Source organism: Parastagonospora nodorum (assembly GCF_000146915.1).
Source record: "Parastagonospora nodorum SN15 chromosome Unknown scaffold_3, whole genome shotgun sequence".
NCBI lineage: Eukaryota > Fungi > Ascomycota > Dothideomycetes > Pleosporales > Phaeosphaeriaceae > Parastagonospora > Parastagonospora nodorum.
Window position 1 is genome coordinate 1290667 of NW_001884551.1, and position 25830 is coordinate 1316496.

The 25830-nt window shown below is 53.5% G+C and overlaps 13 protein-coding genes across 13 annotated transcripts in view; 7 read left to right on the top strand and 6 right to left on the bottom strand.

The window, feature by feature from the left end:
- Nucleotides 1–69: 69 nt before the first annotated feature.
- On the top strand, nucleotides 70–1272 carry SNOG_02413 (hypothetical protein; the record flags this gene model as incomplete). Its single annotated transcript, XM_001792967.1, has 2 exons — nucleotides 70–992; nucleotides 1181–1272. The coding sequence occupies exons 1-2, from the start codon at nucleotides 95–97 to the stop codon at nucleotides 1270–1272; spliced, it is 990 nt and encodes a 329-aa protein (XP_001793019.1). The 5' UTR covers nucleotides 70–94.
- A 3834-nt stretch (nucleotides 1273–5106) lies between these two features.
- Nucleotides 5107–6361, top strand: SNOG_02414 (hypothetical protein; the record flags this gene model as incomplete). The annotated part of the gene is made up of 4 exons (XM_001792968.1): nucleotides 5107–5165; nucleotides 5189–5901; nucleotides 5954–6223; nucleotides 6276–6361. The coding sequence occupies 4 exons, from the start codon at nucleotides 5107–5109 to the stop codon at nucleotides 6359–6361; spliced, it is 1128 nt and encodes a 375-aa protein (XP_001793020.1).
- A 310-nt stretch (nucleotides 6362–6671) lies between these two features.
- SNOG_02415 (hypothetical protein) lies at nucleotides 6672–6951 on the bottom strand (the record flags this gene model as incomplete). The annotated part of the gene is made up of 2 exons (XM_001792969.1): nucleotides 6672–6818; nucleotides 6916–6951. The coding sequence occupies 2 exons, from the start codon at nucleotides 6949–6951 to the stop codon at nucleotides 6672–6674; spliced, it is 183 nt and encodes a 60-aa protein (XP_001793021.1).
- Nucleotides 6952–9574: 2623 nt separating this feature from the next.
- Nucleotides 9575–12568, bottom strand: SNOG_02416 (hypothetical protein; the record flags this gene model as incomplete). The annotated part of the gene is made up of 1 exon (XM_001792970.1): nucleotides 9575–12568. The coding sequence occupies one exon, from the start codon at nucleotides 12566–12568 to the stop codon at nucleotides 9575–9577; it is 2994 nt and encodes a 997-aa protein (XP_001793022.1).
- Nucleotides 12569–13905: 1337 nt separating this feature from the next.
- On the top strand, nucleotides 13906–14946 carry SNOG_02417 (hypothetical protein; the record flags this gene model as incomplete). The annotated part of the gene is made up of 2 exons (XM_001792971.1): nucleotides 13906–14802; nucleotides 14863–14946. The coding sequence occupies 2 exons, from the start codon at nucleotides 13906–13908 to the stop codon at nucleotides 14944–14946; spliced, it is 981 nt and encodes a 326-aa protein (XP_001793023.1).
- A 133-nt stretch (nucleotides 14947–15079) lies between these two features.
- Nucleotides 15080–16915, bottom strand: SNOG_02419 (hypothetical protein; the record flags this gene model as incomplete). Its single annotated transcript, XM_001792972.1, has 2 exons — nucleotides 15080–15967; nucleotides 16541–16915. The coding sequence occupies 2 exons, from the start codon at nucleotides 16913–16915 to the stop codon at nucleotides 15080–15082; spliced, it is 1263 nt and encodes a 420-aa protein (XP_001793024.1).
- Nucleotides 16916–17406: 491 nt separating this feature from the next.
- Nucleotides 17407–18089, top strand: SNOG_02420 (hypothetical protein; the record flags this gene model as incomplete). The annotated part of the gene is made up of 2 exons (XM_001792973.1): nucleotides 17407–17457; nucleotides 17721–18089. 2 exons carry the CDS (start codon nucleotides 17407–17409, stop codon nucleotides 18087–18089), a joined length of 420 nt encoding a protein of 139 aa, XP_001793025.1.
- A 328-nt stretch (nucleotides 18090–18417) lies between these two features.
- On the top strand, nucleotides 18418–18945 carry SNOG_02421 (hypothetical protein; the record flags this gene model as incomplete). Its single annotated transcript, XM_001792974.1, has 1 exon — nucleotides 18418–18945. One exon carries the CDS (start codon nucleotides 18418–18420, stop codon nucleotides 18943–18945), a length of 528 nt encoding a protein of 175 aa, XP_001793026.1.
- A 360-nt stretch (nucleotides 18946–19305) lies between these two features.
- SNOG_02422 (hypothetical protein) lies at nucleotides 19306–20172 on the bottom strand (the record flags this gene model as incomplete). Its single annotated transcript, XM_001792975.1, has 2 exons — nucleotides 19306–19939; nucleotides 20162–20172. The coding sequence occupies 2 exons, from the start codon at nucleotides 20170–20172 to the stop codon at nucleotides 19306–19308; spliced, it is 645 nt and encodes a 214-aa protein (XP_001793027.1).
- A 312-nt stretch (nucleotides 20173–20484) lies between these two features.
- Nucleotides 20485–21318, bottom strand: SNOG_02423 (hypothetical protein; the record flags this gene model as incomplete). Its single annotated transcript, XM_001792976.1, has 1 exon — nucleotides 20485–21318. The coding sequence occupies one exon, from the start codon at nucleotides 21316–21318 to the stop codon at nucleotides 20485–20487; it is 834 nt and encodes a 277-aa protein (XP_001793028.1).
- Nucleotides 21319–22841: 1523 nt separating this feature from the next.
- SNOG_02424 (hypothetical protein) lies at nucleotides 22842–23526 on the top strand (the record flags this gene model as incomplete). The annotated part of the gene is made up of 2 exons (XM_001792977.1): nucleotides 22842–23047; nucleotides 23328–23526. 2 exons carry the CDS (start codon nucleotides 22842–22844, stop codon nucleotides 23524–23526), a joined length of 405 nt encoding a protein of 134 aa, XP_001793029.1.
- Nucleotides 23527–23750: 224 nt separating this feature from the next.
- Nucleotides 23751–24040, top strand: SNOG_02425 (hypothetical protein; the record flags this gene model as incomplete). Its single annotated transcript, XM_001792978.1, has 2 exons — nucleotides 23751–23799; nucleotides 23862–24040. The coding sequence occupies 2 exons, from the start codon at nucleotides 23751–23753 to the stop codon at nucleotides 24038–24040; spliced, it is 228 nt and encodes a 75-aa protein (XP_001793030.1).
- A 239-nt stretch (nucleotides 24041–24279) lies between these two features.
- The window catches only part of SNOG_02426 (hypothetical protein), a gene marked incomplete at its 5' end in the record, with an annotated part of 2071 nt that continues 520 nt past the window's right edge, over nucleotides 24280–25830 (bottom strand). Inside the window, 2 exons of the mRNA XM_001792979.1 lie at nucleotides 24280–25447; nucleotides 25496–25794. Of these exons, the coding sequence (XP_001793031.1) occupies nucleotides 24603–25447; nucleotides 25496–25794 (1144 nt within the window). The 3' untranslated portion in view covers nucleotides 24280–24602. The remainder of the gene's footprint in view (nucleotides 25448–25495; nucleotides 25795–25830) is intronic.

A 25830-nucleotide genomic window follows, 5' to 3' on the forward strand; every position in this document is an offset into this window, starting at 1 on the left:
GCCGGCTTGGCACGTGCACCGGCGCCTGTAGCAAGCCCATCACCGACTGCGTTCAGGGCGCCAATTGTACGTTTCGATCACTACCGGAGGCGACATGGCGAGCAGAGAGCTGTCAAGGAGTTTGTGGAGGGCCGTTGAGTGCCTGGGAACCCGATCACGACCGCAATGCGAACGGACGATTCGGCGAGCTCAGAAGAGCGTCCAGCCCAGGATTTCGCGATGCATCTCGACAACGGCTTCCCGAGCCGCTGAGGTCACAGAGGAAAGACAGGACCCGTTCTCAGCCGCACCGCCAATCGATTTCGACAATGCGGATGGAGCATCAGGGGGCAAGAGCAGCAAGAACATACTGCGGACACTGCGCGTCGTGCCAGCATCGCCATCCTACTTCAGCGCAAAGCCTACCTTCACAGACGATTTCCTCTCCCTCTCGGCGCTGCTCCGAAAGGTTGCGACTCTCCCCACGATATCGCCCGCCGAAGCGCCCAAAGTCGCGTGGAAGACGATTGACCAATACCGCATCATGACCAACGAGCCCGTCAAGACACAGCGCTATCACAAGATGCTACACATATTACGGAGGCTGAACTGCATCCATCCGAAGTTGATGCCCAAAGAGGTTTCGCAGGCGATGCTGCGGTACAAGAAACCCAACCAACCTGGTGACATAAAACCAAAGCCTGGGGTTATAGACGAGCTCGGCCGGGCCAAGGGTGTTGGGCGGAGAAAGACCTCATCAGCCGTTGCCTGGCTCGTGGAGGGCGAGGGTGAAGCCTTGATCAATGGCAAATCCTTGTCGCAATTCTTCGGACGGTTGCACCACCGCGAGAGCGCTGTGTGGGCATTGAAGGCCACCAATCGGCTAGACAAGTACAATCTCTTTGGACTGTCCCAAGGCGGCGGCTTGACAGGTCAGGCAGAGGCCATGACACTGGCTGTAGCAAAGGCATTGCTGATTCACGAACCGGCGTTGAAACCCGCCCTGCGACGAGGTAAGTTGACGGTATTTTCTTCTTCTCGCGCTCTTCCCGCAGATGTTATTCTTGGTGTTCTTATTGCTTTTCGGCCTTGGTTCCACAACCTGGTCACCCCACGTGAGCGCTTCACACATGTTTGAAAGCGTTCCCCAGAGACAAAGCAACCCTGCTTTTGAGACAGTCGGAAACTAACTGATCGGCAGCCGGTTGCGTGACTCGCGACCCGAGGAAGGTGGAAAGGAAGAAACCAGGCCATGTCAAGGCCCGCAAGATGCCTACCTGGGTCAAACGTTGAGGATCGCTATACATGTACATCATCTTCTGTCATCCTCTATCGCGCCGATTGGCGTTTCCTGAATGTAAATCGAGTTTGCATATTGAGAAACATGGTACGATTTGACTAGCGCATATGCATTTCGTGAATGTATACCCACCTGCTATTACGACCACTGTAAGCGTGGCTGGTAATGCACATTCTACATTGAGACATGTTTGGCTTTTGTATGGTATGCCTACCTCGTCTGGGTTATTTTGAGGCGCTGTCGATCATGACAGATCATTGTTCGAACGTGTCTAATCTTCGGTTTCGAGAAGAATGTCCAATTTTCAGGGCGACGAATGAGACTTGCCGTGAACCCCAAGCGAACCAGTTGGGGGTCTATCTGCAATGCCTCGGGGGCTAGTTGTATCATGTCAGACAGGGCTGTTAACACGATCCTGCACGTCGACAATCTGTCACAATGCATGCTGTCGCACTCGAAGCTTGGCAGCTCGCTTCCGCTTGTGTCTCGCCGAGGCGAACTGAAGGTTTGGAAATTGTTCCGATGGAGCAATAAAACAGAGACAGCGGAGCCTTATGCCGTGACATTGCATATCAAACACCTGGCCCGCAGCTGAGGTTGGATTTGAGTGTTGATCAGGTTCTCGCTAAGTTCCGGTCTCGCTTTGATCCTTGCGTCGATGTCAAGCTTCGCGCTCGCTGCTCGCGATCTGGTCTGGAGATGAGATCCCGGAGCGAGTGTACGTGGTGGTCATCTTCCGGTGGGTCAATCACGAGGATAATGTCGTGGAGCACCACTGCCAGATATTGTAAGACGTCGGAAAAAAAACCTGGGATCTGTCCCGCGGCGTGAACACGACCGCAAGGCGGAAGGCGGACCAACCAGGTAATCTGTCATGCCACAGTCGCATACGGTGCTACTCAACGTCTCGTAGTGGCAGTAGGGGTCATTACCTGGTGACCGCAGCCCTACCGGCTAAAGCATTGCATGCAGGGGACACAAACTGAAAGTTTATTCCTCTGCTCGAAATAGGTATCGGAGGACCAGGGCAGTTCGAGCATCGTAACAAGGCCGATACGGATACGCGCTATTGCAACAATATAGCATTTCGCATGTCAGCACGAAAACGTTTGCGAGTCGTAATGCGGCCGAGCGGTAGTGGCTGCTGACGGTGGATTGGCCATCCTTCTAGAAGCAGAGGGTTGTTCGCCGTGGGCCTTCTTCATCTTACGTCGACCGTGGTGTGGGGCACGGGCCACCGGGTGGTCGATGGTTTGGTCGATGAAACAGAATTGCTCAGAGCAGCCCACGTTAGGGCGGACACACAGACGAGATGCGTCATTCGAGCGCCGCGTTCGAGAAGGTTGCAATTTGCAAACGCCCCTGGCGGGGCCACGTGAGGGACAATTCATCGCGTAGCCAGGTATCATGGCAAGAAGAATGGTGGCGCACAGTAGGGCCGCAACTTTGTCAGTCCGTCCAATGGAGACAACAAACGTCACGAGGGTGAGGATAAGGGTGAGATGGCGGTGCACAGACGCAGGAGTCGCAGCGCTGGGAGCAGGACGAGAGGAGAGGTCAGCGGGCGGAGCCAATGGACAGAGACGGCAGCAGAGGCCGACACGCTGCCGCTAGCACGCAAATCCTGCTAGGCTGGAGACGTCTGCTGGAGGAGCTTGCCGAGGTCGCGCGATGTGGCAGAGAACTACTCCATGACGAGGCAAGTCTTAGGTAGTCTTGGGCAGATCGACAGTGAGGCTGTGGGTGGAGCGATCGTCCTTGCGCCATGCACCCCTGCCAGTTGCGGGATCTCGCATCCTGAGATGAGAGTCCTGACCAAAGCTGTCCATGCTGTACCGAGATTGCCCCTGACGCCCTTCACCAAGACCACCGACAGCACCGGACACCACCAGCCGCCGCTGCAGCGTCCACCGACGACAACGCATGAAGCCCTCAAAGTTCGATAGTGGTTTGATGATTTGGTAGGTAGCAAACGAAGAGCCCCGGCCGCGAGCCGAACAACGTGCTGCATGAAACATGTTCGCGACGAGCCAGGAATCCGCTGGTTATGCTGCTGACGCATCTGGTAAACACTGCGGTGGCAGCAGGGGAGCCCAACAGCGCATGTGCGAAGAAAACAGTAATGGTTGGTATCTGACAGTTACGTGCGGACGCCGTCTTTGTCTACAGCGCGACCTGGACGGGATAGTCCCAGAAACAGCGGCTGGGCGACATTTCGCCGCCATAAAGCCGTGCGGGGGGCGGAACTCGCCATCTCAGGTTGCGTGTCGAGGAGAAGGATGCCTGAGAGAGGGCGTCATGTGGGCGTGGATGCGCTGCTGCCCGCCAGCGCTCGCAGACAGTCCCATCAGTCAACCACAGGCAGCCAGACGCGACAGGCCCTGCAGGAATGGTTGCCCAGCCTGCAGATCCACAAGGCCGATCTTCTAACCATGGCGTCCAGGGTATTCCTAGCCCCGCCGTCTCTTCGGAAATCGGAAACCTCGCAGGGACGCTGTCATCCGAATCCCACTGAGACGCTCTCACTCGCCAGCTGCCAGCCCGCCCGGCGTGCAGCCACACCCACTCTTCAGGTACCTAGCTAGTCCGGCCTCACCACCCCTGGTTCAGGTATTTACAGACAGACTGTTCGCCGGCGTGGCGCTTTGGCGTCTTCTTTTTTGCTTTCCACGCACTGCCTAATGCTCTCCCAATGTGGCACTTCTGCGCCCTCACTGCAGCCCGTTTCCCATCCTTACTGCTACCCCAGTCTACTTGCACATCCCCCACCACTATCCCCTCGCCCAGAGCTGTTCCGGACGTCTGCCCTGGACTGCCGCAGCTCCACGTCCACCACCCCCTCCGCTTGTTTTGGTGACGCTCTCTGCACGGGCTCGTTCCCTTGGGTATTGCCTTAAAGGTCGTCTGTCCTCCCTCGTGTGGGCCCCTGTGTAGGCTTGCCAATTTGCTCACACTTGCTCGTCCGTCGCACTTGTCTCCGGACCGAACGCTTCGCCTTCACTCTGCATCATCATTGCTCCCACTGCCAGTGTGCGCACCTGACAGGAACTCGTGAGCAGCGCCAGTGTACGTTGGGGCCGTTAAGCTACCGGAACGCAGACGTTGAGCTGTTTGAGACGATCTTTTAGTTTGGTAGCTTACTCGTCCGACTCGTGGCAGTGGTGAGGATTTGCAAGGTTCATCCTTCAAACATCTCACACACAAGTCTCGCCTCACATCCGACGCCCATTGGAGGCCCGTCTCTGCGCGCTTGTTGCTGCCGGACCATCTCCTGTCATTTCGTGGCTGCGCTTCTAGCACGCACGCTTCTTCGAGAGCACTTCCAAATCGGGACGGCGCATTCCGGTTTCTTTGCTCCAGTGCCAGACATCCTCGTCGCGACGAAACGAGGGTCCCCTGGGAGAGCCACACGCGTCAGCGACCGTTTGCGCCAGCTAACTATCGAGGCATTGGGCTCCATTGGTGCTGCGGTAGGCTGCTGGGGTTGTGTTTATATCCATCTTGCGACGCATCGAGCATCGAACATCCTCGCACCACCTCCCAATTCGGACGACACTCACTCACCACCAGCACCTCGAACCACTCGGCTCCCTTCAGTCTCTTTCTCTTGTACCTTCACTCCAACACTCCACAAGTTTCTCAATCAGCATCGCGACCCACTTCACCCCACCATCGTCACCTCTCCGACTCTTGCGCCGCCCCTCCATTGCTGTCTCCGCCATACAAAGTGGCTTCCTACACGACGCCGCCAGAATCGCCCTTGGGGTCCCGGGCTCTCGAACCGCCGTTTAGTCTGCAGCTCAAGAGCCGACTGGGTGGGATGGAAAATGGACGTTACGCAAGCCAGCAAGGCACGCGCCTGCCGTCCCAGGCGTCATATCCCGTGGTAAGCGCACCCGATCGCTACAGGCACGCGCCCTTGACTCCATCTGCCCCGCCTGTGTCTGCCAGCTCAGCAGGCAGTCGCGCCAGCCCTTCAGCTTACGGTTATGCTTACGCCCACGGTTCACAGTACGGATCGTCGATCCAGCCCTCGCCCGTTCAATACGGCTCCCAAGACTACGGCACTGGACAGCAGCAGTCGCCGCAACGCGCACCGCAGCAGTACTCGCCCTATGGGCAGAGTGTCATGTACGGTGTGAGTGGTGCGCAAGGCTCAGCAACGGGGTCGTCGCAATATGAGCCTGTGGAACAGTACCAGCAAAACAGGGATTCGGCTATACAAGTCCTGAGCACCGGCTTTGGCGTCGCACAGGCGCCATTCTATGAGAGCGGTCCTACGAGTGCGCCTGCCTCTGCTCTTGCGTCCCAGAACGTTCCTTCACAGTACCCCTCTCTGGGATATACAGCATCGCAGGCTTCGGTCGGCCGAGAATCGCTTGCGCCCGCATTCACCACCGCAGGCATGACAGATCCCAGCCAGGCGACTGCTCACCCGGGTTATGCCCAAGCCAGTTACGGCGAGCAGCCGGCCGCCGGCAACGAGTTCGATGTCTTCTACAACCGTTACCAAACAGAGCTCAAGCGAACCTTTGAGCAGGTCCGGGACGGCCGCCTCAACGAAGCCGCGCAGCAGCTGTACATGCTCTCCGACTGGGTGCTGCACTATGCAGAGACACTGGGTGAGTTTCCTCTAACAGTACCATGTGGAACGAGCAGCTGAATTGACCACAGGCCTAGTTCGCGACGACGAGAACCACTACTCGCAGCGCCTCGTTCTATGGGAAGAGTTCAACACCTGTTGGCTCGCGACCCTGCAGAAACAAAAGGCATTCACCCAAGACATGATCAGCACTGGCCAGCGACCGCAGCCTCCAGTGACTTTGATAGACTATGACTTCCTCGAGAAAATGGGCACGCAGCTCGTGAAGCACTGCGACAACATGGAGAAGCACGGTCTAGTCGACTACCAAATGGGCGTTTGGGAAGAAGAAATTGTAGCCAGTACGTGCTCTCTCAAGATTTATCCTTCGACAAATTGCTAACTGCTTGGTAGTGTTGACCTCTTGCCTCGACCTGCTCGAGGAAGTTGGCGCCGGCTCCTCAGCACAGCGACCCACCTCGACATCACGGAGACGATGAGCAACTCATACACCCGCATAGCTGGATGGCTGACCTAGCCACGAGAAATCAGCTGTGCGATGCACTCGCGCCCGCTTACGACGCGATCCAACGCCCTTTTCGCAAACAATTCACTTCGTTGTGTACATTTATTCCATGCGTAGCCTTTTTGTGCATTGTTTCCTATTATACTACTACTATAGACGGCATTGGGCGCCAACACCTTCTGGACGATTTTCAGCATTACATTTCCTCTGTCATCTACCGAGCATGCCGCTCTTCTACGAACGAATCCGATTTGCATTGTAACGCCGCAGCATTCTTGCCGCCGCTATCGGTGCTTGCTCCATATCGGGCCACTATTACGCGATACAAGAGGAGGAGGCACAAAATCCTGCCGCTCCTCTTCGGTGGACACGGCTTGATGTGGAGTATTGTGCAGGGGTATGGGAGAGGAGTAGGAACGGTTGCAGCATTTCTGGGAAGAGGTATCATGGTTTCTTTTTCGGTCAAAACGAGTAATGCTGGGTTGGACAGGCCGATGCAGGCGTTGGTCATTAACCGGACGGGATTACGATAATGAATGGAGGAATGAGCTGGACGAACGGCATGTTGGACCCGAAACCGAGGCATGGAACCTAGCGGAACATCACCGGAAACACCCTTGCTCACGGCGAGCATCATCCATTGATGGCAGATGACAACACATCAAAAGACATGATCTAGGTCTGTCGATCATACCGCCTCACCATTGGGCGCTGCTCGTCTTCCGACCGAGCCTGATTAACTTGCCGCTGTCTATACAACGGTTGGGATCTCGGGCAATGGTCGAGGCAAGGAGGATGACTACCACCTGATTGGGCTGACAGGTCGGGCAGCACTGTAGCATTAGAATTGACTTAGTACCATAGACAAACTTTTTTACCATGTTAATGTGTTTCTCCATGGCAGATGGTTTTGCGTGGCAACTGTAAAGCTCGTATTCGGTCAAGGTACATTGTTGTTGTGCGACCCTGTTGTTGCTCCAGCTCGCCTGAGCTCGCTTTGGTGCTCTTACATGGGCCCTGGTCGCAGCGATCATCTCTTCGCCTCACAATACCAAACCAATTCAGCCCACCTCCGCCACCGCAGCCTCACATCTTTCGACAGCGCCCGCATGAGAGCGCACACGATCGGTTCCTTCTCGTCGGTCGCAATCGCAGGGCGTCGATTCAGCCGTGCAGGCAGCCGTATTGTTTCGGCATCTACATGGTTCACGAGTCAGAAGCAAGCAGTAGCGTGCGGCGTCTCTTCTGTCCAGAAAAGCAACCGCAAGCCACAACCGCGGAGCTTTTAGAACCGGATCGCCTGAGGTGGACCTGTTTCATCGGCCCCAATGGACGCCCTCCTGTTCATCACATCTCGTCACCGTGCATGGCTTGATCACTACCGCATGTGGACGGCGATCATATAGATCTTGTTATAGTTGCAGCATCTACAATATTGTGGGGTTACGCCTAGAGACGCACGACCTAGTGCGCATTGTCTCATATTGATCTTTGATGCAAGCGCATGTTGGTGTCGCAGGCCAAGATGCTTTTCGAGAGCTACGCACCGCATTGCTTCTGTCGCTCGCAGCTTTGCGGCCCCATCTTGAGGCAGACCAACACCACCACAGACGCTCCATGCCCCACTCGGCATGTCAATTGCTATATACAGCAGCAAATCTCTTACCGCGACAAGCCGTGGTCAATCACATTCCACTGACTGGCAGCCACAGCTGGACCTGACGCAGCCATCAACGCCGCCACCAATCAGCGCAGATCCTGCCCAAGGGAGACGAATCAAGATCTGCGTCGTCTCCAGAGCATCGGGAGCCTGCGGGACCGCGCTTGCTTGACCGCGGCACTCTTGCGATCGGCAGCATGCGCACACTGACACATGCGACACCACCAGCCATCTCGGCTTGTGATCACGAGGCGTCCGGCAGGCACAACATGGCTCCAGTCTTGGACAAACATCATGCGGTCGCGTTCGCTTTTCGCGCCTCTTGGCATTCTCCGCGGTGCAATCCTTTGATAGTGGACACATTACACCATGCATGCAAGGACGCGACGCTCGCGAGGACGTGCCCGCACACGCCCACCACCATCACGACCCGCAGTCAATCCTGAAACACCATGCCTGCGACGAAACAACCCCCAACCGTCGAAGCTTCTCAAACACCTTCTCGAAGGTGCGGGCGCGGATCTCGGCTCAGAACGAGATTTTAGATCCGGTCTCCACCAACCTTGCACGCCCTTTTTCCTAATGCGCCTGTCACTGCAATTACCCATTCCTGCGCGTGCGCGCTGTGTCTCGCGGTGCCGGGCTGTTGGGTTCTCGTTACTGGCTTTGCATGCAGCGCGCGAAGAAACGCCGGTTGCTTCAATGGATGTGCCCACCTGATCAGCTTTGGTCGAACAGACACGACAGCGCGCTCGGGGTGCGGAGAAGTCATGTCGTCCCGTTTTATTTCGTCGCACGCGGCAGATGGACATGGAGATGGACGATGCCGTGGTTTGACGTGCGGATGCAGTGTGTTGCGTGGCAGCCACACACCGGGCATAGCCGTGTCGTACTCGCGGTGCCTGCCCAGGTGGGACAGGTGCTTTTTGAAGTCTTGGGAGAGCATGCGGAATCTGCCTTGGTCTGACTTCGCTGTTAGACACTAACATGATGATGTTCCCGGAAGACACAAGTGCAGTGTATTGATCGGTCTTTCGGTGTCTGCCAGCGCCTGGACTTGTACTGAGTGTGCTCAAGAACATGTCGATCATTTTCCGATCGACGAACGTGATCGGCACAAGGAGCGCCATGCACTCATCAGTTGCAAGCACATGCAACCCCAGCAGACTCCTCACATGGACAAGCTTGCTGCGAGTATGTATAAGGGTCAAGGTAAGTATGGGATTGCAACGGCTTTTGTCCAAGCGACATTGTTGTTAGGGAAGGGCTGATTAAGTTGCGCTGATCTCCCGCTCGAACATGTATGGAGCACGCAAGCACCCAAACACATGTCTAGGAATATGACAGTAAACGCTCCTGACGTAGCACTCCTGCACATTTTCAATTCAAAGACCAGACAATGACGTTTAATTTATGAGCAATACCATGCCCTTTCTTTCATCTTAGTTCCTCATTGACCGTTACTTGTTACATTACCCATACACCCACCCCGTCTATCCGCACTACACTCCCATCTAAAATCACTCCTCATACCTCATCTACCTTCACTCTATCCGCCCTCCTGACGCACCCGCTAAACCTACCCGTCCCACCTCTCGCACATCCATCAAATTCCACAGCCTCAGCCTCTTCATCTTCCCAACCCGCTCCTTCCCTCAAATCCCACGCCGCTTCCAACACCACGAACTCGCTCGCCTCATTGTCCTGCACAATCTCGCCTAGATGTGCCCACTTAGCTGCCATCATGGCAGGGCAGAGTGCATTGTGACGCCGCATGAGGAGCGGGTTCATCGTCGACGCGGCGAACCTGTTGCCGTGATCAATGGCCGCTTGGTCAAAGTTGGCGTGTGGGAGCTTGGCGTAGCCGCAAGACGTGAACTGGATGGTTTGGAGCGAGGAAGTGCGCGCGGGGTCGGCGAGGGAGTGTGTCGAGTTGAAGTCGGTGAGGTTTGTGCCGGGCGAGATTTGGTCGATGAGCCAAGTCCATGATCCTTCGCGCGGCTCGGCTTGCAGTAAAGACTGAGGGTTGGCAGGCGGCTGGTAGGGTTGTAGAGGAGGTGGTGGTACAGGGGCAAGAAGATGCTGCTGCAATACTTGCAGTTGGGCGCCTATACCGGCTACACTGATTTGGGTTTGGCTGAGAGCCTGGTTCTGCTGTGAGAGTACTTGTTGATATGAAGAAGTCAAGTTTTGACCTTGTTGCTGTCCCTGTGCCGGGCCTGCAACTTGGTGCTGATTAAAAGCCTGCTGTTGATTTTGTGCTAGATTCAACAGTTGCTGGTGATGTTGGAGCTGGTTTACGCGCTGCAAGTGTGCTTGCACTTGAGCCGACAGGGTTGCGAAAGCAGCGATTTGCTGACCATTGCCCTGTGCTTGTTGCAAGTTCTGTATGATCTGCGTTTGTGCCGTGAGTGACTGAACAAGCCAATTTAGGACTTGGGCATTTGTCGGCTGAGGGTGTTGAGGCTGTGCTTGATTTGCGGCACCTTGTAGACCAGTGTTGTTATTCCAGGCATTGGCAGCACCACCTATGCCTGGGAGAGGCGCCGGAAGCGCCTGCATGAGAAGCGCAGCTAGGGGCTGAGCAGCTTGATTGGCGTTGCCATTACCCTGAGGCCTCAAGACTGCGGTCGCTGATACAGAGTCTAAAACCAGATGCTTCAGGTTCATGGCATCATGGATTTTGACGAACTGTAGCAACGTAGCAGGCGTAATCCAGCAATTTTCCAGAACCAGTCGTTCAACGTGGGGAAATCGAAGCAGAGCAGCTCGTAAATGATCCGCATCCGTTTCTGCAATCATCTCGTATAACGTGAAAGAACTGTTGGCAAAAGCCATTGGCATGAGTGGAGCAGGCATAAGAAGCTTGTTGCGCGCATGTAACCCCTCCGCGCGCTCTCCACCACCCACCCAACCAATTTTCAGGTCCTTGATATTTGGTCTAGTAGCGACGTGGTTGCTCATTAAATCGAGAAAAGTATCAAGACCGTTCACAGGGTTGATTCTCGGAGCATCCACAAATCCAGCTTCATCTTTGTAAACATTCCGCCAACCGGGTATCACCATGAGTGTCAGACTCTTCAGATTCGGCAAAGCGCTCCAAAAGTCCGGGCGGTTGAGCATCACAAGGTAGCGGTCAGAGAGCCTGGAGATATTCAGAGTATGGACAGGCGTGAATGTTGTGGGGTTATCGATAATGGAGAGCATGTACGAAGACATGAAGGCACGCTGAGCCCACTCAGTCTCAAGCAGCCATTCTTTCTGGGCTTTTGTGAGACAAGCGGGTATGACTGGACTCATGACTTGCGCGGCATCTGTTGGCGGCGACGTGGATGAGAACAAAACCCCGGTTCGAAATGCAGAGGGTTCCAAGACGAATCGGTCAAGCATCTCTGGCTCATCAAATGACGCTGGCAGTGACACATCTGCAGCATCATGAGGAATGGCTTCATGGATTAGTTGCGCATCAAGATATGGCATGGCTGGTTGTTCCTCTGCAAGCATACGAGCTTCGTCAACCTCGGCCAATGGTCGCGCTCCATCCAGTCGATACAGCGTCGCCAACTTTATGTCATCACCAGCAAGTTGGTGGCGTGCTTGGATGTACCGCCAAAGTTCCTGCTGTGCTTGTGCACGGCGATCGGGGACATCTTTCGACGTGCCAAAGACTGATGGCGATCTCCGCAATATACGCGCACGGATGGATCGGTCAGGGCCGTTGAGCCACCCAAGACCACTGTCGACGGACAATGCTAGCTCCTTGACCCTAGTAAGCTCGGAAAATGCCAACGTCATTCGTGGCGTCTCGTCTGCAGCCGTCTCAAGTCCGGCGACGGCATCGAAGCGACGGTACTCCTCGTAGGGCCAATCATAGTTCCCCCAAAAGCTTGTCTTACTCTCAGTCAGCGACTTGATGGGCGGTTGCGAAAGTGATTCTTCGTTGACTTCGAAGCTCATTCCGTATTGGAGGATATGCTGGCCGAATCCCTTAAAAACGTCCAGTCCATGACCATTGTATACTTCGTCACCATTAGCATTCCTCCACGAGTATCCTGGCTTCTCTCGTCTTGCCCGTTTCTTCCCTTTGAGATCCGGCTTCTGGCCCTGGGCCAGCATGCCATATATTTCAGTGTTGAACGGCACTACAACCGTCTGGAAAATAACTTGCGAGACAAAGTAGTTGAGCTCGCGGCTCACCATGCGAAGGGATTTGATGTCGTCACGGTCTAGATAGCTGGCGATAATCTCTACGAGCTCGACAGGTAGATCCCATTTCGGACGACCGAGAATATCTGGCTGCTTGTCTTTGCTCACTCTCTTCTTGCCAATGTTAGGGGATCTTCGCTTTGTCCGAGAGGCTTCAGGCAGGGATTTATCTTTATCGAGTAGGCTATATTGAGCGGGCAACTTAGCAGCACTGCGGAACTCGGGCCAAATATCGTTGGCATCTGGATCAGGCTTTGCATTACGATACTGCATGATGGCAACGGCACCTCGGTCGGTCAAGGTGCGAGGAGCCATATTCCCGTCGGTGCCCTCAAACCTGTCCCGCGATCGTTTTGAGGATCCGCTGCTCACGGCTCGGTTGAGCACACTGCGTACAGTGTCCAACTCTCGAATGCTATAACTACGTCGTGTAGATGCAGATGGTGAACTTGAGTTTTCGGCATGCATAGACCGCCAGGGATCGAGCAGTGTGTTGGCTGCGATGGCGTCTTCCGCACGTGCTTGAGCAACCAGTTCGTCTAGCGTATCGTGATCTAATGCAACGCCGAGATTGTCTTGGTATATGTACCGATCAGATGTGCCTGTATCTGCTGGTAGGCTTAGGTGAGACACGAAGTCGGCTGGTGAGGGCGAGCCTGTAGCCGAGTCTCTGCCTCCGCGATGGTTCGTCCGCATGAAGCGTGTTCGCCGAGTTCCCCCTAACGGTGTGAAGGATGCTGCAGCAGGATTCAGCGTCGTCGTAGTGGGAGCTGGGCCGGCGGCTGGAGAAGCGACACTTGATTGCGAGAGTTGCTGGCTGTTGCCTGCTCCGGGAAGTGAGTGTAGAGTAACATTTGAATTAATGTCGTCTCTAGATTCGAGAGGCGATGGCTGTAGCAAGTAAGTGCATGCTCGAAATAATCATGTGGAGTGTTTATGCTGCTTCGACGTACTGACACTGGCGTATTTGCTGCAGGCTCGCTGTCACTCAAGTCACTTTCAGGTGCGCATTCGCGGTAGGAGCGCAGCGTCCGGCGTCTTGTAGCCGAAGGGCCGCCTGTGACGCGGTACGGCGCTCTGCCATTGTCGCTCATGGTCGTGGTTGCTGCCGTCGCATTGACTTTAGAGGCGCGTCAGGAAGGAAAGCCTCGTCAATTTACGTGCCTGTATCAGCGTTTCTCGAGAGCAAATGGGTGTATGTCAACATTGCTCACGACCCACCATGATCAGAGGTGAGGGCGAGTGAGGTTTGTCGCGGAGGTACAGGTGAAGCTCGAACTGGCGTGCTGGACTTCTTTGAAGCTCGGGGCCCCGCCTGCAGCCGCTATGTCATCCGACCGCAGACCCACCACCAAACCAAACGCCCCAGACCCCCTGATCCACTTCCCGTAGCCTTGCAGCTGTGCCCTGCCGTTGCCACGACGCACCGCCACTCGAAACGGAACTTGGCAGCTACACCCATCTGGTCGCTTGTAGTGTGCTGTACTTCGTAGTTAGGCGTTCTGTGCCCCACTTGGTTTGTCCGGATCTGCAGCATCGACAAACATCAACTTCTTACTCCCCGTGCCTGCCAAGCCAGAACACATCACCATTTCGCGTCAAAATTTGTCCTCTTCAAACATCCCACAGCTTGTTCTACAGCTTCTCTTAACATGTCTCTGCTCGCACTGCCCCGTGAGCTGCGCGACGAAATCATCTCCTATCTCTGCCTCCCCTCCTTCGTTTACACCTCCAGCTCCAAGCCCAATACCGAGAATCTGCATCGTTCAAAAGTCCCAGCAAGCACATTTGTCGACACCAGAATCTACCTCCCCTGTCGCATCTCTCCAAACGTTCTAGGGGTCTGTCGTCAACTCCGCGAAGAATGTCTGCAGTACCACCGCAGTGCCATGAACGCTCAAACCGACACATCAAAAGATGACGGAGGTCCAACGACTAGTAATGTCCTAGCTGAACGGCTCGGTCAAGAAGTCGACGAATGTGCTGAACGGATTGGTGACCAGGGTTTGCGAATCACCATTGAAGTGCAGAGAGCCCAGCGGGGACCGTTCGGCTATGCCATTCCTGTGCGGGAGGAGTTGTCGCCTCGCATTCTCTCCCTCTTACCATTGATTGAAAGAGCACGGAAGCTCCGTATCGTGGTGTGGGCTGGATATGACTGGTGGAACGGCTCTCGCCCACGCGCCATGACCAGGATCAACGGACGCATGCGCATCGACGAGAACGCACCAGCCAAACCCGACGCCGTGTCTTTCGCGATTGGAAAATTATTGGAGCGATTGCCCGCGGTAGAAGAGCTGGAGGTCATTGTCTTGGCACGCGTAGGTGACTTTTCCAAATGGGACTTGCCCGATCCTGCATGGACGAACATCCAATACTGGCTCGATGGACCGATCTTGCCTGAGAAACGTGAGACACTGCGGGTTGTGAAGAGGCAGTTGGCTGCTGTCTGGGGTTTCGATGAGCTTGAGGCGATTTACGAGCAGCAAGAGACGAGAGTTGGAGAGAGTGGGACGTGGCATGTGAAGAGGCATGGAGACGTAAAAACGGTAAGCTTGAATCGTTCTGTACTTGAGCTTGTGAGAATATCGGCTAACCGTAGTATAAAGCCGAAAATGATTGAAATGGCTGATGAAGGAGAACTTGATGGTTTGAGCGAGCCCGTGAACGAGGAATTCGATAGGACAGATTAGTGCGGAGATGAATCGCTAGTATACTCTTCGTATTTCCAATTGAAACAAGAGTCAAATGTACAATCCATTCCACATGTCTCCGTAGACACGCTGGTCACCATCGGTCTCTTTTCCGCCAGTGTGTACGTGCAGTTCATCGTTCACCCTCTGCCCAGTCCTGGTCCCACTCTGCTTCCTCAATCGGCGCGCCTTCGCTGAGAAGCGGAGAAGTGATGCCACCGTATCGGTTCACTAGAACCGGATCCGCACGAGATACATCAATCTTCGCTTGTTCCTCCTTCGCCTCTGATGTGATTAAGACCCGTCGGACCTTCACAGACAGGTCCCTTGCGGGCTTCGAATCGCATATGCCACCCACCATGGACTGTATCCTGTCCAATTTCGAAGCAATTTGGTCCCCCAGGGGTGTTCCCACGGGTATAATGACAATATGTCCTTTGTCGGGTCCACTGCAAATGCACCACCTGCTGAGATTGGGCATTGCGGGATATTCGTGTTGACTGGGATAGCCCAGGAAGCTCTCCCGCCGTTGAAATTGTAATTCGGGACTTCCCATGAGCTTGCGCAAGTCCTTACTCAGTGGGCAGTTGACCTCCGAGGCTGCCAAGCATCTGAGAAGGGTTTCTATATCATCATCCAGCGGCCAAGGTGATATAATCAACTGGACGGGCTTGCTCTTGATGGCGGTGAGTCTGGGCATGAGAATGGCACTAGCTTCGTCCTTGACGAAAGAGCACGTAGCTAGAATGTTGATGCCAGCGATTGTACGATAGACGAGTGTGAATCTGTCGTTCTTGTAGTGCGTAAGCTTTGTGGGCAAGTTCTCGTAAACCATAAGTCGTACGTCCTTCGGAAGGTCGAGAAACGGGAACGGCTCGTCGCTCTGAATGCCACGAGCTGAGCCAGCGACACCGTCGGGACGCTTATCGGGCGGCATCTTATCGGGAGGAATGGCTGGTGGGAGTTGGTCGTTGTTGGTGTTGGAGTAGCGGACTCGAAGCTCGAGTAGATATGGAGGGCGCTGCGGCTTCATGTACCCCCACCAGATGAGAAGTGAGGTGTGAACATGAGAGTGAGGGTGAGCATGATCATGCATGTGCTGATGAATTTAGGAAGTACAGCAGGAGCACGGAGCAAAGTTTATTGCTACCTTGTGATGACGGTATATGTGATTTCCACGACTGGAAAGCAGCTCAACATCGTTGGATTGGTTCTGATTGTATAGTCCGATATGCGGTCATCTACTATGTGACTTCTTTCCTGCCCACGTTTATGGCCAAATATGCTCTCCCTCTGCCCAGTTCGCATCCCACTCTACCTGCTCAATCCCTGCACCCTTCCTGATAATTGGCGAAAACACGTGACTGGGATCGAAGTATTCCCGGGCGAGCGAGTTGTTGTTAGGGCTTTCTACTTCTGCATATAGCGCCTTGTCATCTGGCGAAAGTAGCACTAGTCGATACTCTATTTCTAAGTACCTGCACGACGTGAACTTGCATGTATCGGTTACGTCCGAGTATGTGTCGTAGAACTTATGCAAAACATCTCTCGCACGGTCTTGCAGGGTTTTTCCTAGTGAAGAGGTTGTGCGTACGGCGAGGCACACCTGCTGCGCGGGTGTGTTGACTGGCAGGTCCAGGTTGTCATGCTCGGTATAGTGATCGTGACAATCATCGCAGTAGGTCCATGCAATCAGTTCCCGTATTGCTTTCAAGCTGATGCAATTTACTTCCGATGCTGCCAGGCATTCGAGGAAGCTGTCGAGACGACGGTGGTCATGGGGTGAGGCAACAAGCTGGAGAGGTTGGTTCCTGATCGTAGCAAGACGAGGGCTGAGAATAGCTTTTGCTTCATCGTAGATCTCGTGACATGTAGTGAAGATGGAAATGCCCGGGAGTGTACGATACACGAGCGTCAACTCTTCGTCGCCGTGATGTGTGGTCTTGATGGGAAGGCGCTCGTACACCATTAACCTGATCTCCTTCGGCAGATCAAGGAAACGAAATGCACCTAAAGTATTTGCGTCAGTGATTAGTCCACTGCCACACGAACGCGCTGACTTACCAGCCATATTCGGGCTTCTTGTGCAGTGTCCTCGGCTTGTAGCTTCAATTTGGCGCGCCTCAGATGCGCGAAGGTTGAGATGTTGAGAATTATACGCGAGATTTCCCGCTGCTTCTAGACATAAGTATAAAGAGCATGTAGGAAAACTGTGCCAAGACTAAATTCAATCCAGCAAGCTCACGTGAGCACAGACGTGCACAGGTGAAGGAGACTAGTTTCTGTTTGGGTTAGTTTCTTTCACCCTCTCATATTTATGCGCGCGCCCTCGCTTAGTTTGGACTACGTACTCCCACTCTCCTACTCATTATCCGCGCGCACTTTCTTGACATGTCTCTACCGTAAATACCATAACACACGGCTGTAGATCAACACTTCCAGCATTCCAACACCTCCAACATGGCTGCTTCACGCCCACTTAGCCTCCTCGACCTTCCGGCGGAGATCCGCGTTATGATATACGAGAACTTGCCCACGAGGACGACGCACCGCTACCAGGCCTGATCATCCATCACAAGCAGCAGGAATTGGCGACGTGTTTGTGGTATGGAGATCATTTCCTGGTGTCACAATTCTTGCGACATGCCGCCTCGTTGAGCGTGAGGCAAGGCCTATCATCGAGGCTCGCTTGAGAGCTATTAGGAACGAACCCTGCCGGGTCATTGTTACCCCGGGAAGGACTCGCGTCCACTCGCCTGTCCTCTATCCTCAAGTCCCTCCTACGCTCGAACGTGGACAACACCAAGCCTGTAGATCCCCGAGACATCATCAACGTCGCACTCTACCAGCCTATGACACACCACACTGCAAGAGTAAGGGTAGACAAATCACAAGGATCATATCATCTGTTTTGGTTCGAGTCAAGAGACGAGGCCCCAGACGGATACCAAGAAGGTTTACATGTTCACGTTCGGCCAGCATTACTGACGGATGAGGAAGAATGGTTGTTCGATGCGGAGCGTCCACTGACTCAAGTCATGCCAATCGGACTTGCGACACCGGCAAAGACTGTGACGGATGGCACGACAATCGAGGACGAAGAGTGGGATGAAGACTGGGCTGGGGGCTTGCGATACTTCTAACGAAGACTGCTAAGATAACTGAGAGTAGCCAGGAGCATGTGATAGCTCGGCTTGATGCAATATATACTTGTCTCTTTACATTCACTTGTCTTGCTAGCTCATTAGGCTGGCGCTGAACGTTTACGCACTCCGCATCGTTCATTACATAGGCAGATAGCGGTCACGGGAACTCTTCAAAATACCACTCTATAATCAGGCCTGATCTAACTCAACCACTCCCTTGTAAAATGGTGAACACATAATCATTCAATGTCAACATCCACACTATCTCTGCTATGACCATTACGCATCCATTCAGACTCCTGGACCTACCAAAGAGCTCCGGCTGATGATCTACGAGCAGCTTCCGACCAAGGTAACTCACCGCCATATCCCCAATCAGGCGCCTATAGTCGTCCACATCACGTTGCCGGGCGTCAAACTTCTCGCAACATACCGTCAAATCAGGTCCGAAGCCACCGCAATCCTTTCCAAAAAGCTCACCGCCATCGCATCCCAGCCTGTCCGCATCATCGCACCCAACCTACACGACAATAACCTCCGCGCGCTATTCTTGGTTGTAGCCAACAAGAAGTCCACTCACGAAAGCCCCTCGCCCCTTCAGCTAGACTTCTCCAACGGAAAAACCCAGCATATCTGCATCGCCATGTTAGACAACACGCCTCGCACTGTTTACCAAGAGGCCCGGAACACGCTCTCAAAATTTGCTGGGTTCTGGATGATTTCCGGACAAGTGTATTCTCGAATTCTTGGGGATTTGGACGTACAAGTGCGGCCGACGCTGATGTCTGAAGATAAGGAACGGGCATACTATGGCCTTCCTCCTGGCGCTATTGAGAGTGTGACGTGGCAGTAGTTGCCGAGATCTCTACCGCAACTGTCACTGCGGTTCGGGGAGGGTATTGAGGAGGAGGAGGAGTGGGAGAAAGATTGGATGGAGGGCGAGAAATTGGACTTGTGAATGGGGTAGACATGATATAACGAGCACAAAGCACCACAGATTACAGATCTTGCAATCATTTCCCTCGTTTTCGAACGAGGCGCTAGATATCCAACAAGTTGTGTGCCAGAAGCAAATGAGAAGCCTCGTGGAATCTTAATTTTGGTTCAATAATCAAGACAGGGCGCAACGGTTTGAATGGTCTTTGTGAAGCTATCGTAAGAATCTTCATGTCACCACTTTACCAACCCACTAGTAATCTGGCCACGAGTACATTCATCCTTGAGCCCACGAATCTTTCCATGCCTCCTCGTCAATCGCATGACCCAATCGTACTTTAGTCGCGCAGTTCAACACCCATTCGTAAAATCCCGCTTCCGCCATCTGGTATGCATAAAGGAGGTTGTGCATACCCTTGTCCTCGGGGGGTATCAAAGCTAGCTGGATCAGAATACGTGTAGGTCTTTGGGGTGTATGATCTAGGTCGCTGTGCATGTAATGGTGAAGATAAAATAGTGCCACGATGTCTTTGATGTGGGAAAGTCGCTCTGTGGTCGTCATAGCCAATTCTTGCGCATTCCATGAAATGGCGATATGAAAGTGACACTCGGATTCATTCATCGCAGCCAGTCCCATCTGCTCGGAATCGATCCTGCTCCATTTCATAACTCGAAGAAGTTTCCTTAGGTCTCGGTCGGTACTATAGGGAATTGTGTGAGAGATGTGTGGGATAATTTCGCGGGCTAGTAGATGAGATTGGAGCGCACTGGGCGTCACGATGATGCGGATGGGCTCCGACTTGATCTCGTTCAACTTCTGCTGAATGATGGCACTAGCCTCTTTGTTGATTTGGCGACATGTGGCAAGCAGGCTGGCGCCCTCCAGTGTCTTCCAAACGAGCAGGCAAGAGCTATATTGTGTCGTGTCGATCATGTGGTAAACTGGTTTGTTGGGGGTGGAAGCCTCTTGCTCGAATCTATGATGCGTGACATGTACCGAAAGACTCTCGTAGACCATGAGCCTCAATTCCACTGGGAGGTGCATAAATCGAAAACAGGGAGTTTTGTATGTCATGCTACAAGTCGAGTCGAGTCAGCTGCCGAGTATGTTCACTGCAGTTGATTTTGCTTACCCTGTAATCATTGCTGGTTGAGCGATAAAAAATTCGAATGCTGTCTATAGAGTAGTTGACGAAGCTTTATGCCCAGAAGAACTGGCGACCTAAAAACGAATGCTCTTACGTCATAGTGTAGTGAAAAAAGAGTTCTCTGGCTTCCCGCATTCCCATTGAAAACTGATCTACGCCGCGCAGTCTCTCTGGCCCGAGTTGTATATTTTCCCCATGGACCAACTGAAGCCAACGCACAAGGGCACAGAAGTGCAATTAGTAGTCGAAAGATTAAAAACGCAGCAATTGCACACTTTTTGCCTAAGTGCACAACACCTCGGAGTCAATTACACCACAGGACCACACACCTGGCTCGTCAACTTCATAATCCCATCAAGCTGCTCCACCGGGGTCCTCCCCCACCCACACTCAGTCGCAACCCCAAACTCCGGCACAACCCTGCTCGCAGCTTCAATGCGCTTTTTCGTGCCTTCCAGATCGTCATACTGCACGACTCCGAGATACAATTCTGTCGCATGTTCTTTCAAATTCGGCAGGATCTGTTTCAGAGGTGCGAAATACTCGTCCAGAAAGCCCATGGCACTGACCGGCACCGGCGCGTGGAAGAAATTGATTGGGTGTGACGAGCGTTCAAAAAGCACCAGACCACGATCAACGACGGCTTGTAAAGACTTGGGCTCGAAGAAGTGCTTGTGCTCAATGTCGCCGTAGCAGTTGTGGATGCCTAGCTCAACGTCTTGGTCGATTTGCTCGATCATGCGAAGGATGTAATCGGACACAAAGTCCTTGACATTATGCGTGTCAGCGAACGCTGGCCTAAGGAATTGGCCTTCCCAGAACGCCGATTCGAGTGCGAGGTCGAGCTGGATTGCCAAGTCGTGGTGTGGAATCTTGTCTTGAATGTTACGCATGGCGCGGAAAAGAGCTTGCTCGTAGAGCGGCCAGACCTTGGCCTGGAAGGCTTTCTCGATAAACACCGGTACGACGTTCCCGGCAGTAGGAAGACCGACTTGAAACCTCACGCCCCATGGTATCACACCCTCATTCCGCAGTTTCTTGAAGACAGCATAACTCTCGATGGCGGCGGTGTCATACTCTGTCTCGATCCCGGCCTTTTCCAGCTTTGCAACGATTTTGTCGACCTCCTCTTCCGTAATCATCCTTGATCTAGCCTCAGAATCCAATGCATAGTTTAACAGCATCTCAGGAGCGGCTTGAAATACAGCAGATTGCCACAGGGTGAACATGAACCGTTTACCTGTCTCGCCATCAGGAAGCCGTTTCACACGCGATGGCATACTAGCGAGGCATTTTCGGAACACCCCCTCGTTGTTCGCTAGCGGTACGCTGCCGACCAGAAGGCAGCCTATGATGTTCGCGGACATTACGGAGCAAAGTATTAGTCGATCGGACGGCTTTGTCTACACGAGGCTTGAAATCTGGTTGTACAGTTGAAGGAGGAGGATTTGGAATTACAGCTTGTTGTGTCGGTCTGTAGGAGATAGGCTCTGATTGAATGATGGAAAGGGACGGGACTTTGTCTCAAATATGAATCCAGCAAGTTGATCGTGTGGTATTCAGGCACTCCACGCCATGCGCGGGGTTTGTGAGACGAGGCCATCGGTGCCCACTTAGTGCAGCGATCCAGCTCCAGCTGAAGCTGTCCCTTGAATTGCATGTACTGAAGTGGGGAAACAAGTATCCGGTTGGACATTCGTGTCTGATTGACGTGCGGTGCTCTTATTAAGCAGCATGTATTGTTAGCACTAAGGTACCACAAAATAGGGACGAATGAGAGGCCTTTTGCCTCTAGTAGCGTGCCTTCTAAATGTTAGTATGTTGATCACAGGCTAGAATAACTTAGATCGTCGTCAGCGAAATCCTTTGGAAAGGACCCAAATTATGGAGCTCAGTATTTTTAGCGATCTGCGAGGTCAGCAAAAAGGGCACGTAGAAAGAACCCGTGCAGCAAGCTGACTGAGCAATGAGACGGTTCCTCGCTCCCAGGCCAGAAGTAGCATCCTGTGGATGAGAAGGTATTGTCCTTCGACCAGCTAACAGCTCAATGGTCACATAGATCTGCTAACACTTTTTCGGAATTGCGGTGGATGGCGTTCCAAGGCTGCGAGGAATACCACGACGACCAAATGATTTCTTTGCGGCGTGCCATGCTTCATGCGATCGTGCTTACTGGTTGGCTTCCAAATTTACGAGACTGTGAGAGTAGGTACCCGAGCCATCATTCGGCGGAAGTTGTTCGAGGCCATTGTATCGCAGGCTTTGGAGTGTTCTGATGAAGTATGCCGAGCGATGCGCGCGATCAGAAAAGTAGATTCTTTTTCGGATTGTTTATCCAACCCCAGATAAGCAGTAATAGTACTGTTCAAATTTCGTGACAGGACTGTGAGCGTGCTGAGGAGAAATGTGCGAACGCAAAAGGAGATCACGCCGAAGTACTCGCCGAGCCCGCCATCCATACCTACCTGAAGAGAACACAACAACCACGACTTCCAAAACCATTTCAGGTCACTCAGATAGAATCAATGTCATCAGCTCCAATTTCACCGATAAAAGCGAGCAAGCCGACATGTAAGCCGACATCCTTCCCGCCATTTTGCGGTAGTCACCGTACCATCGTACGACTCTCCTCGCGTGTCACCCCACACGCATCCTGCGCCGCAAAATGTCTCGCCACCAACCACAACTTCTTGACAACGTATCAGACGACCGGACTATTCTTTGGTATCTCGCCAACCAATTGCAATCCAATGTTTCAGCGTCTCACACGATGCCCGCCAACCCGGTTGCTGTTCGTGCTGATCCCAACTGCTGGATCACGCAACACCGGAATAGTGGTGAGGAGTGTCGTCGGCGGGCACCGTGGGATGGGTTTGTATATATGTAGAAAGGTATAGGACACTAGAAGTATCATCATCACGCATTCCATCTTACAAACCTACAAATCATCTCAACATCTGACGGGGGCTCGAGAATAGTACGTATCGGTTCCCTGCGGCGCGGTGCGCTAGAGAGAGAAACCAAACTTCAACCTCGCAACCATCCGAGCAGAAAAAAAAAATAACACAGTCGACCCTTTTCACCCTTACCCAAAACAACAAACCCTCATCAACCAAAATCTCAAAACACATCCCCATTTACACAATGGCAGCGACACCCAAAATCCTAACTTCCCCGCCTTCGCCGCCTTCATGGCCATCGGCGTCACATACACAACCTACGTGGCCAGCAAAGAAGGCGCAACCATTGACGGCGCACGCACGCGCTGGCAAGGGCAACACGCGAGTGCACGACGAGTACTTAGCGGGGGCATGAGCATGGAGGAGTTTGCGAAGATGCAGATTTCGTGAGAAGGCGGGGGGAGAGACAGTCAGTAGTAGAAAGCATGGAAATGAAGTTTCACGGAGTTTTTGGGCGGGCATTTGCTGCGATGTTTTGGCGATTTGTAAATACCTTTTTAAAACTTTTCTTGAGAGAGAGAGAGACTCTTTTACTGAATTGGATGGAATATTATTCATATATTCAGAAATCGTCATCAGGGCATCATTTCGTAACGTATACACATGTATTATCCATGGCGTCGTGTAGAGTCTCTCTCTCTCTCTCTCTCTCTCTCTCTGTGTGTGTGTGTTACTAAAGTACCAGACACACCTCCCGGACTTTGCACGACTCTTGCATGAAACAGCCTCGTATACGTCCACACACTACATCTTCAAGTACATTCCCCTTCCCTTCCCCCCATCTCCCATAAATCCCCTCCTATACCCCCAGGATGTGTCCCTATATTCATCTACCACCTATACACCCGGCTCCTATCAACAGCTCCCGGTGCATCATCAGACCGCAGCCACGTTGTGGCAATAATGCTGCAGCAAAGAGCGTTCGCAATATGGAAGGAGAAGGTTGATGTGTAGTGTAGGTTTCGGCTGGTTAAAAAGGTGAGATGTGGGTAAATGCGAATGGGACGGGGGGTGGGGGTGCATTGCGGGGTGCATTGGTGGCGAGAGATGGCGATCGGGCGAGGGCGATGGAAGCTGTGATGCTATGTGATGCAAGGAGAAGAGCGTGAATCCAAGTCACAGCAGCAAAAAACACAATATCGTATCCTTTACGAATAAAATTCCTAATCCTCTAGATACACACCACCGCCTAGATGTGATGCTATATACACGGAAAACCCTCCAGAACACCAATCCGGCCCCGATCCTCGGGGAGTCCCCCAAATGAAACAAGTTGAGAAACAGACGCTGTACTAAAATGGATGCTCCAAACCAAACCAAACCCGGCTTGTTTAGCCCTAGGTGTTACTGCTGTGTGACAAAGGAAATCATTTCAATCATGTTGCTCGACCGATCTAAGAATTGTGCCCGCTTGCTTTTGCGCGGAGAAGAGGAGAAGAGGAGAAGAAAAAGGTGAGGAGTTGCGATTATGAGTCGAGCATTGAGGTGATGAGAGCAAGTCTTTGCAGGACAGGCTCAGCGGCAGCGATCCTCCTAGCGAGACGGTCGGCGAGACGTGCCTCTTCTGCCTCATCGGAGATGACGAGGCTGAAGTGTGCAAGAGCCTTCTCTGGGTTGGTGAAGAGGGGCTCGAAGTTCTCAATAGGTGCAGCGGGGGTGGAGGTGGTGGATGGGACAGGCGAAGCGGCGTAGAGGTCATCCTCGTCATCGTCCTCGACGACGGCAAAAGTGGGCTGCTCAGTCTGGGCGGGGCGCTCGATGACGGGGAAGTCAGGCTTGACCTCATCGACAGTTGTCTCATCCTCAGCGTTGAAGATGGCACTGTAGCCCTTGCCGGACATAGCCTCGGTGTCGAGGGGGTTCACGGGGCCCTCGGGGAGCTCGTGAACAGCAAAGACGCGGGGCTGCTGGAAGCCGAACCCGTTGCTGGCACCCCAGTTGGCGTTGGCGTTGTTGATGTTGAGGGAAGAGAAGTCGAACTGGGTCTCGGGGACGAGAGTCATACCGACGTGGGTATTCTCAGGCTGAGACATGCCACCAAACTGCTGCTGGTTCTGGAATTGAGCAGGTGCGGGAGCGGCGACGGCAGGGGTCGAGGTGGAAGGCATCGAGGCCATTGGGGTCTTGGGCTGGAGGCTCTCCTCGCGGGAGAGCTCCTCGAGGAAGGGAGTGAAGGCCTGGTGGCGGAGCAGGCGCTCAATGAAGGCACGGGACCGGGCATTCTCCTCACGGAGAAGACGGTTCTCGGTGCGGAGGTCGTTTGCCTCCTGGACCTTGACGGCAACCTCGCCTTCAAGCTGGCCAATGTACTCTGGTGGTTGTTAGTCATGATCAAACAGAGCGTAGGGAGTAAGCTTACCCTTTCGACGGGAGCGGAAGGCGCGAGCAGAGACCTTGTTGCGGAGCTGGCGGCGTTCTTTTGAGCTCAGCTTCTTGCCCTCCTCTGATGCGAGCAGCCTCTCGTCCTCGTCCATGTCCTCCTCGTCCTTCTTCGCACGGATGATGTGGGGAAGGAGGTCCTGGCGGTCGCCGCCCATTGAGGAAGCGGCGCTCTGGCTGTTGGCCCGGATCTGTGCAACGACGCGGGCAATGGTCTCCTCGGCGCGGGCGTCGCTGAGGGGGCTGGATGTCCTGCGGCCGGCTTGAGACGGTTGCGTGCTGGATTGCTGTTGTTGCGAAGCCTGTGCTTGTTGT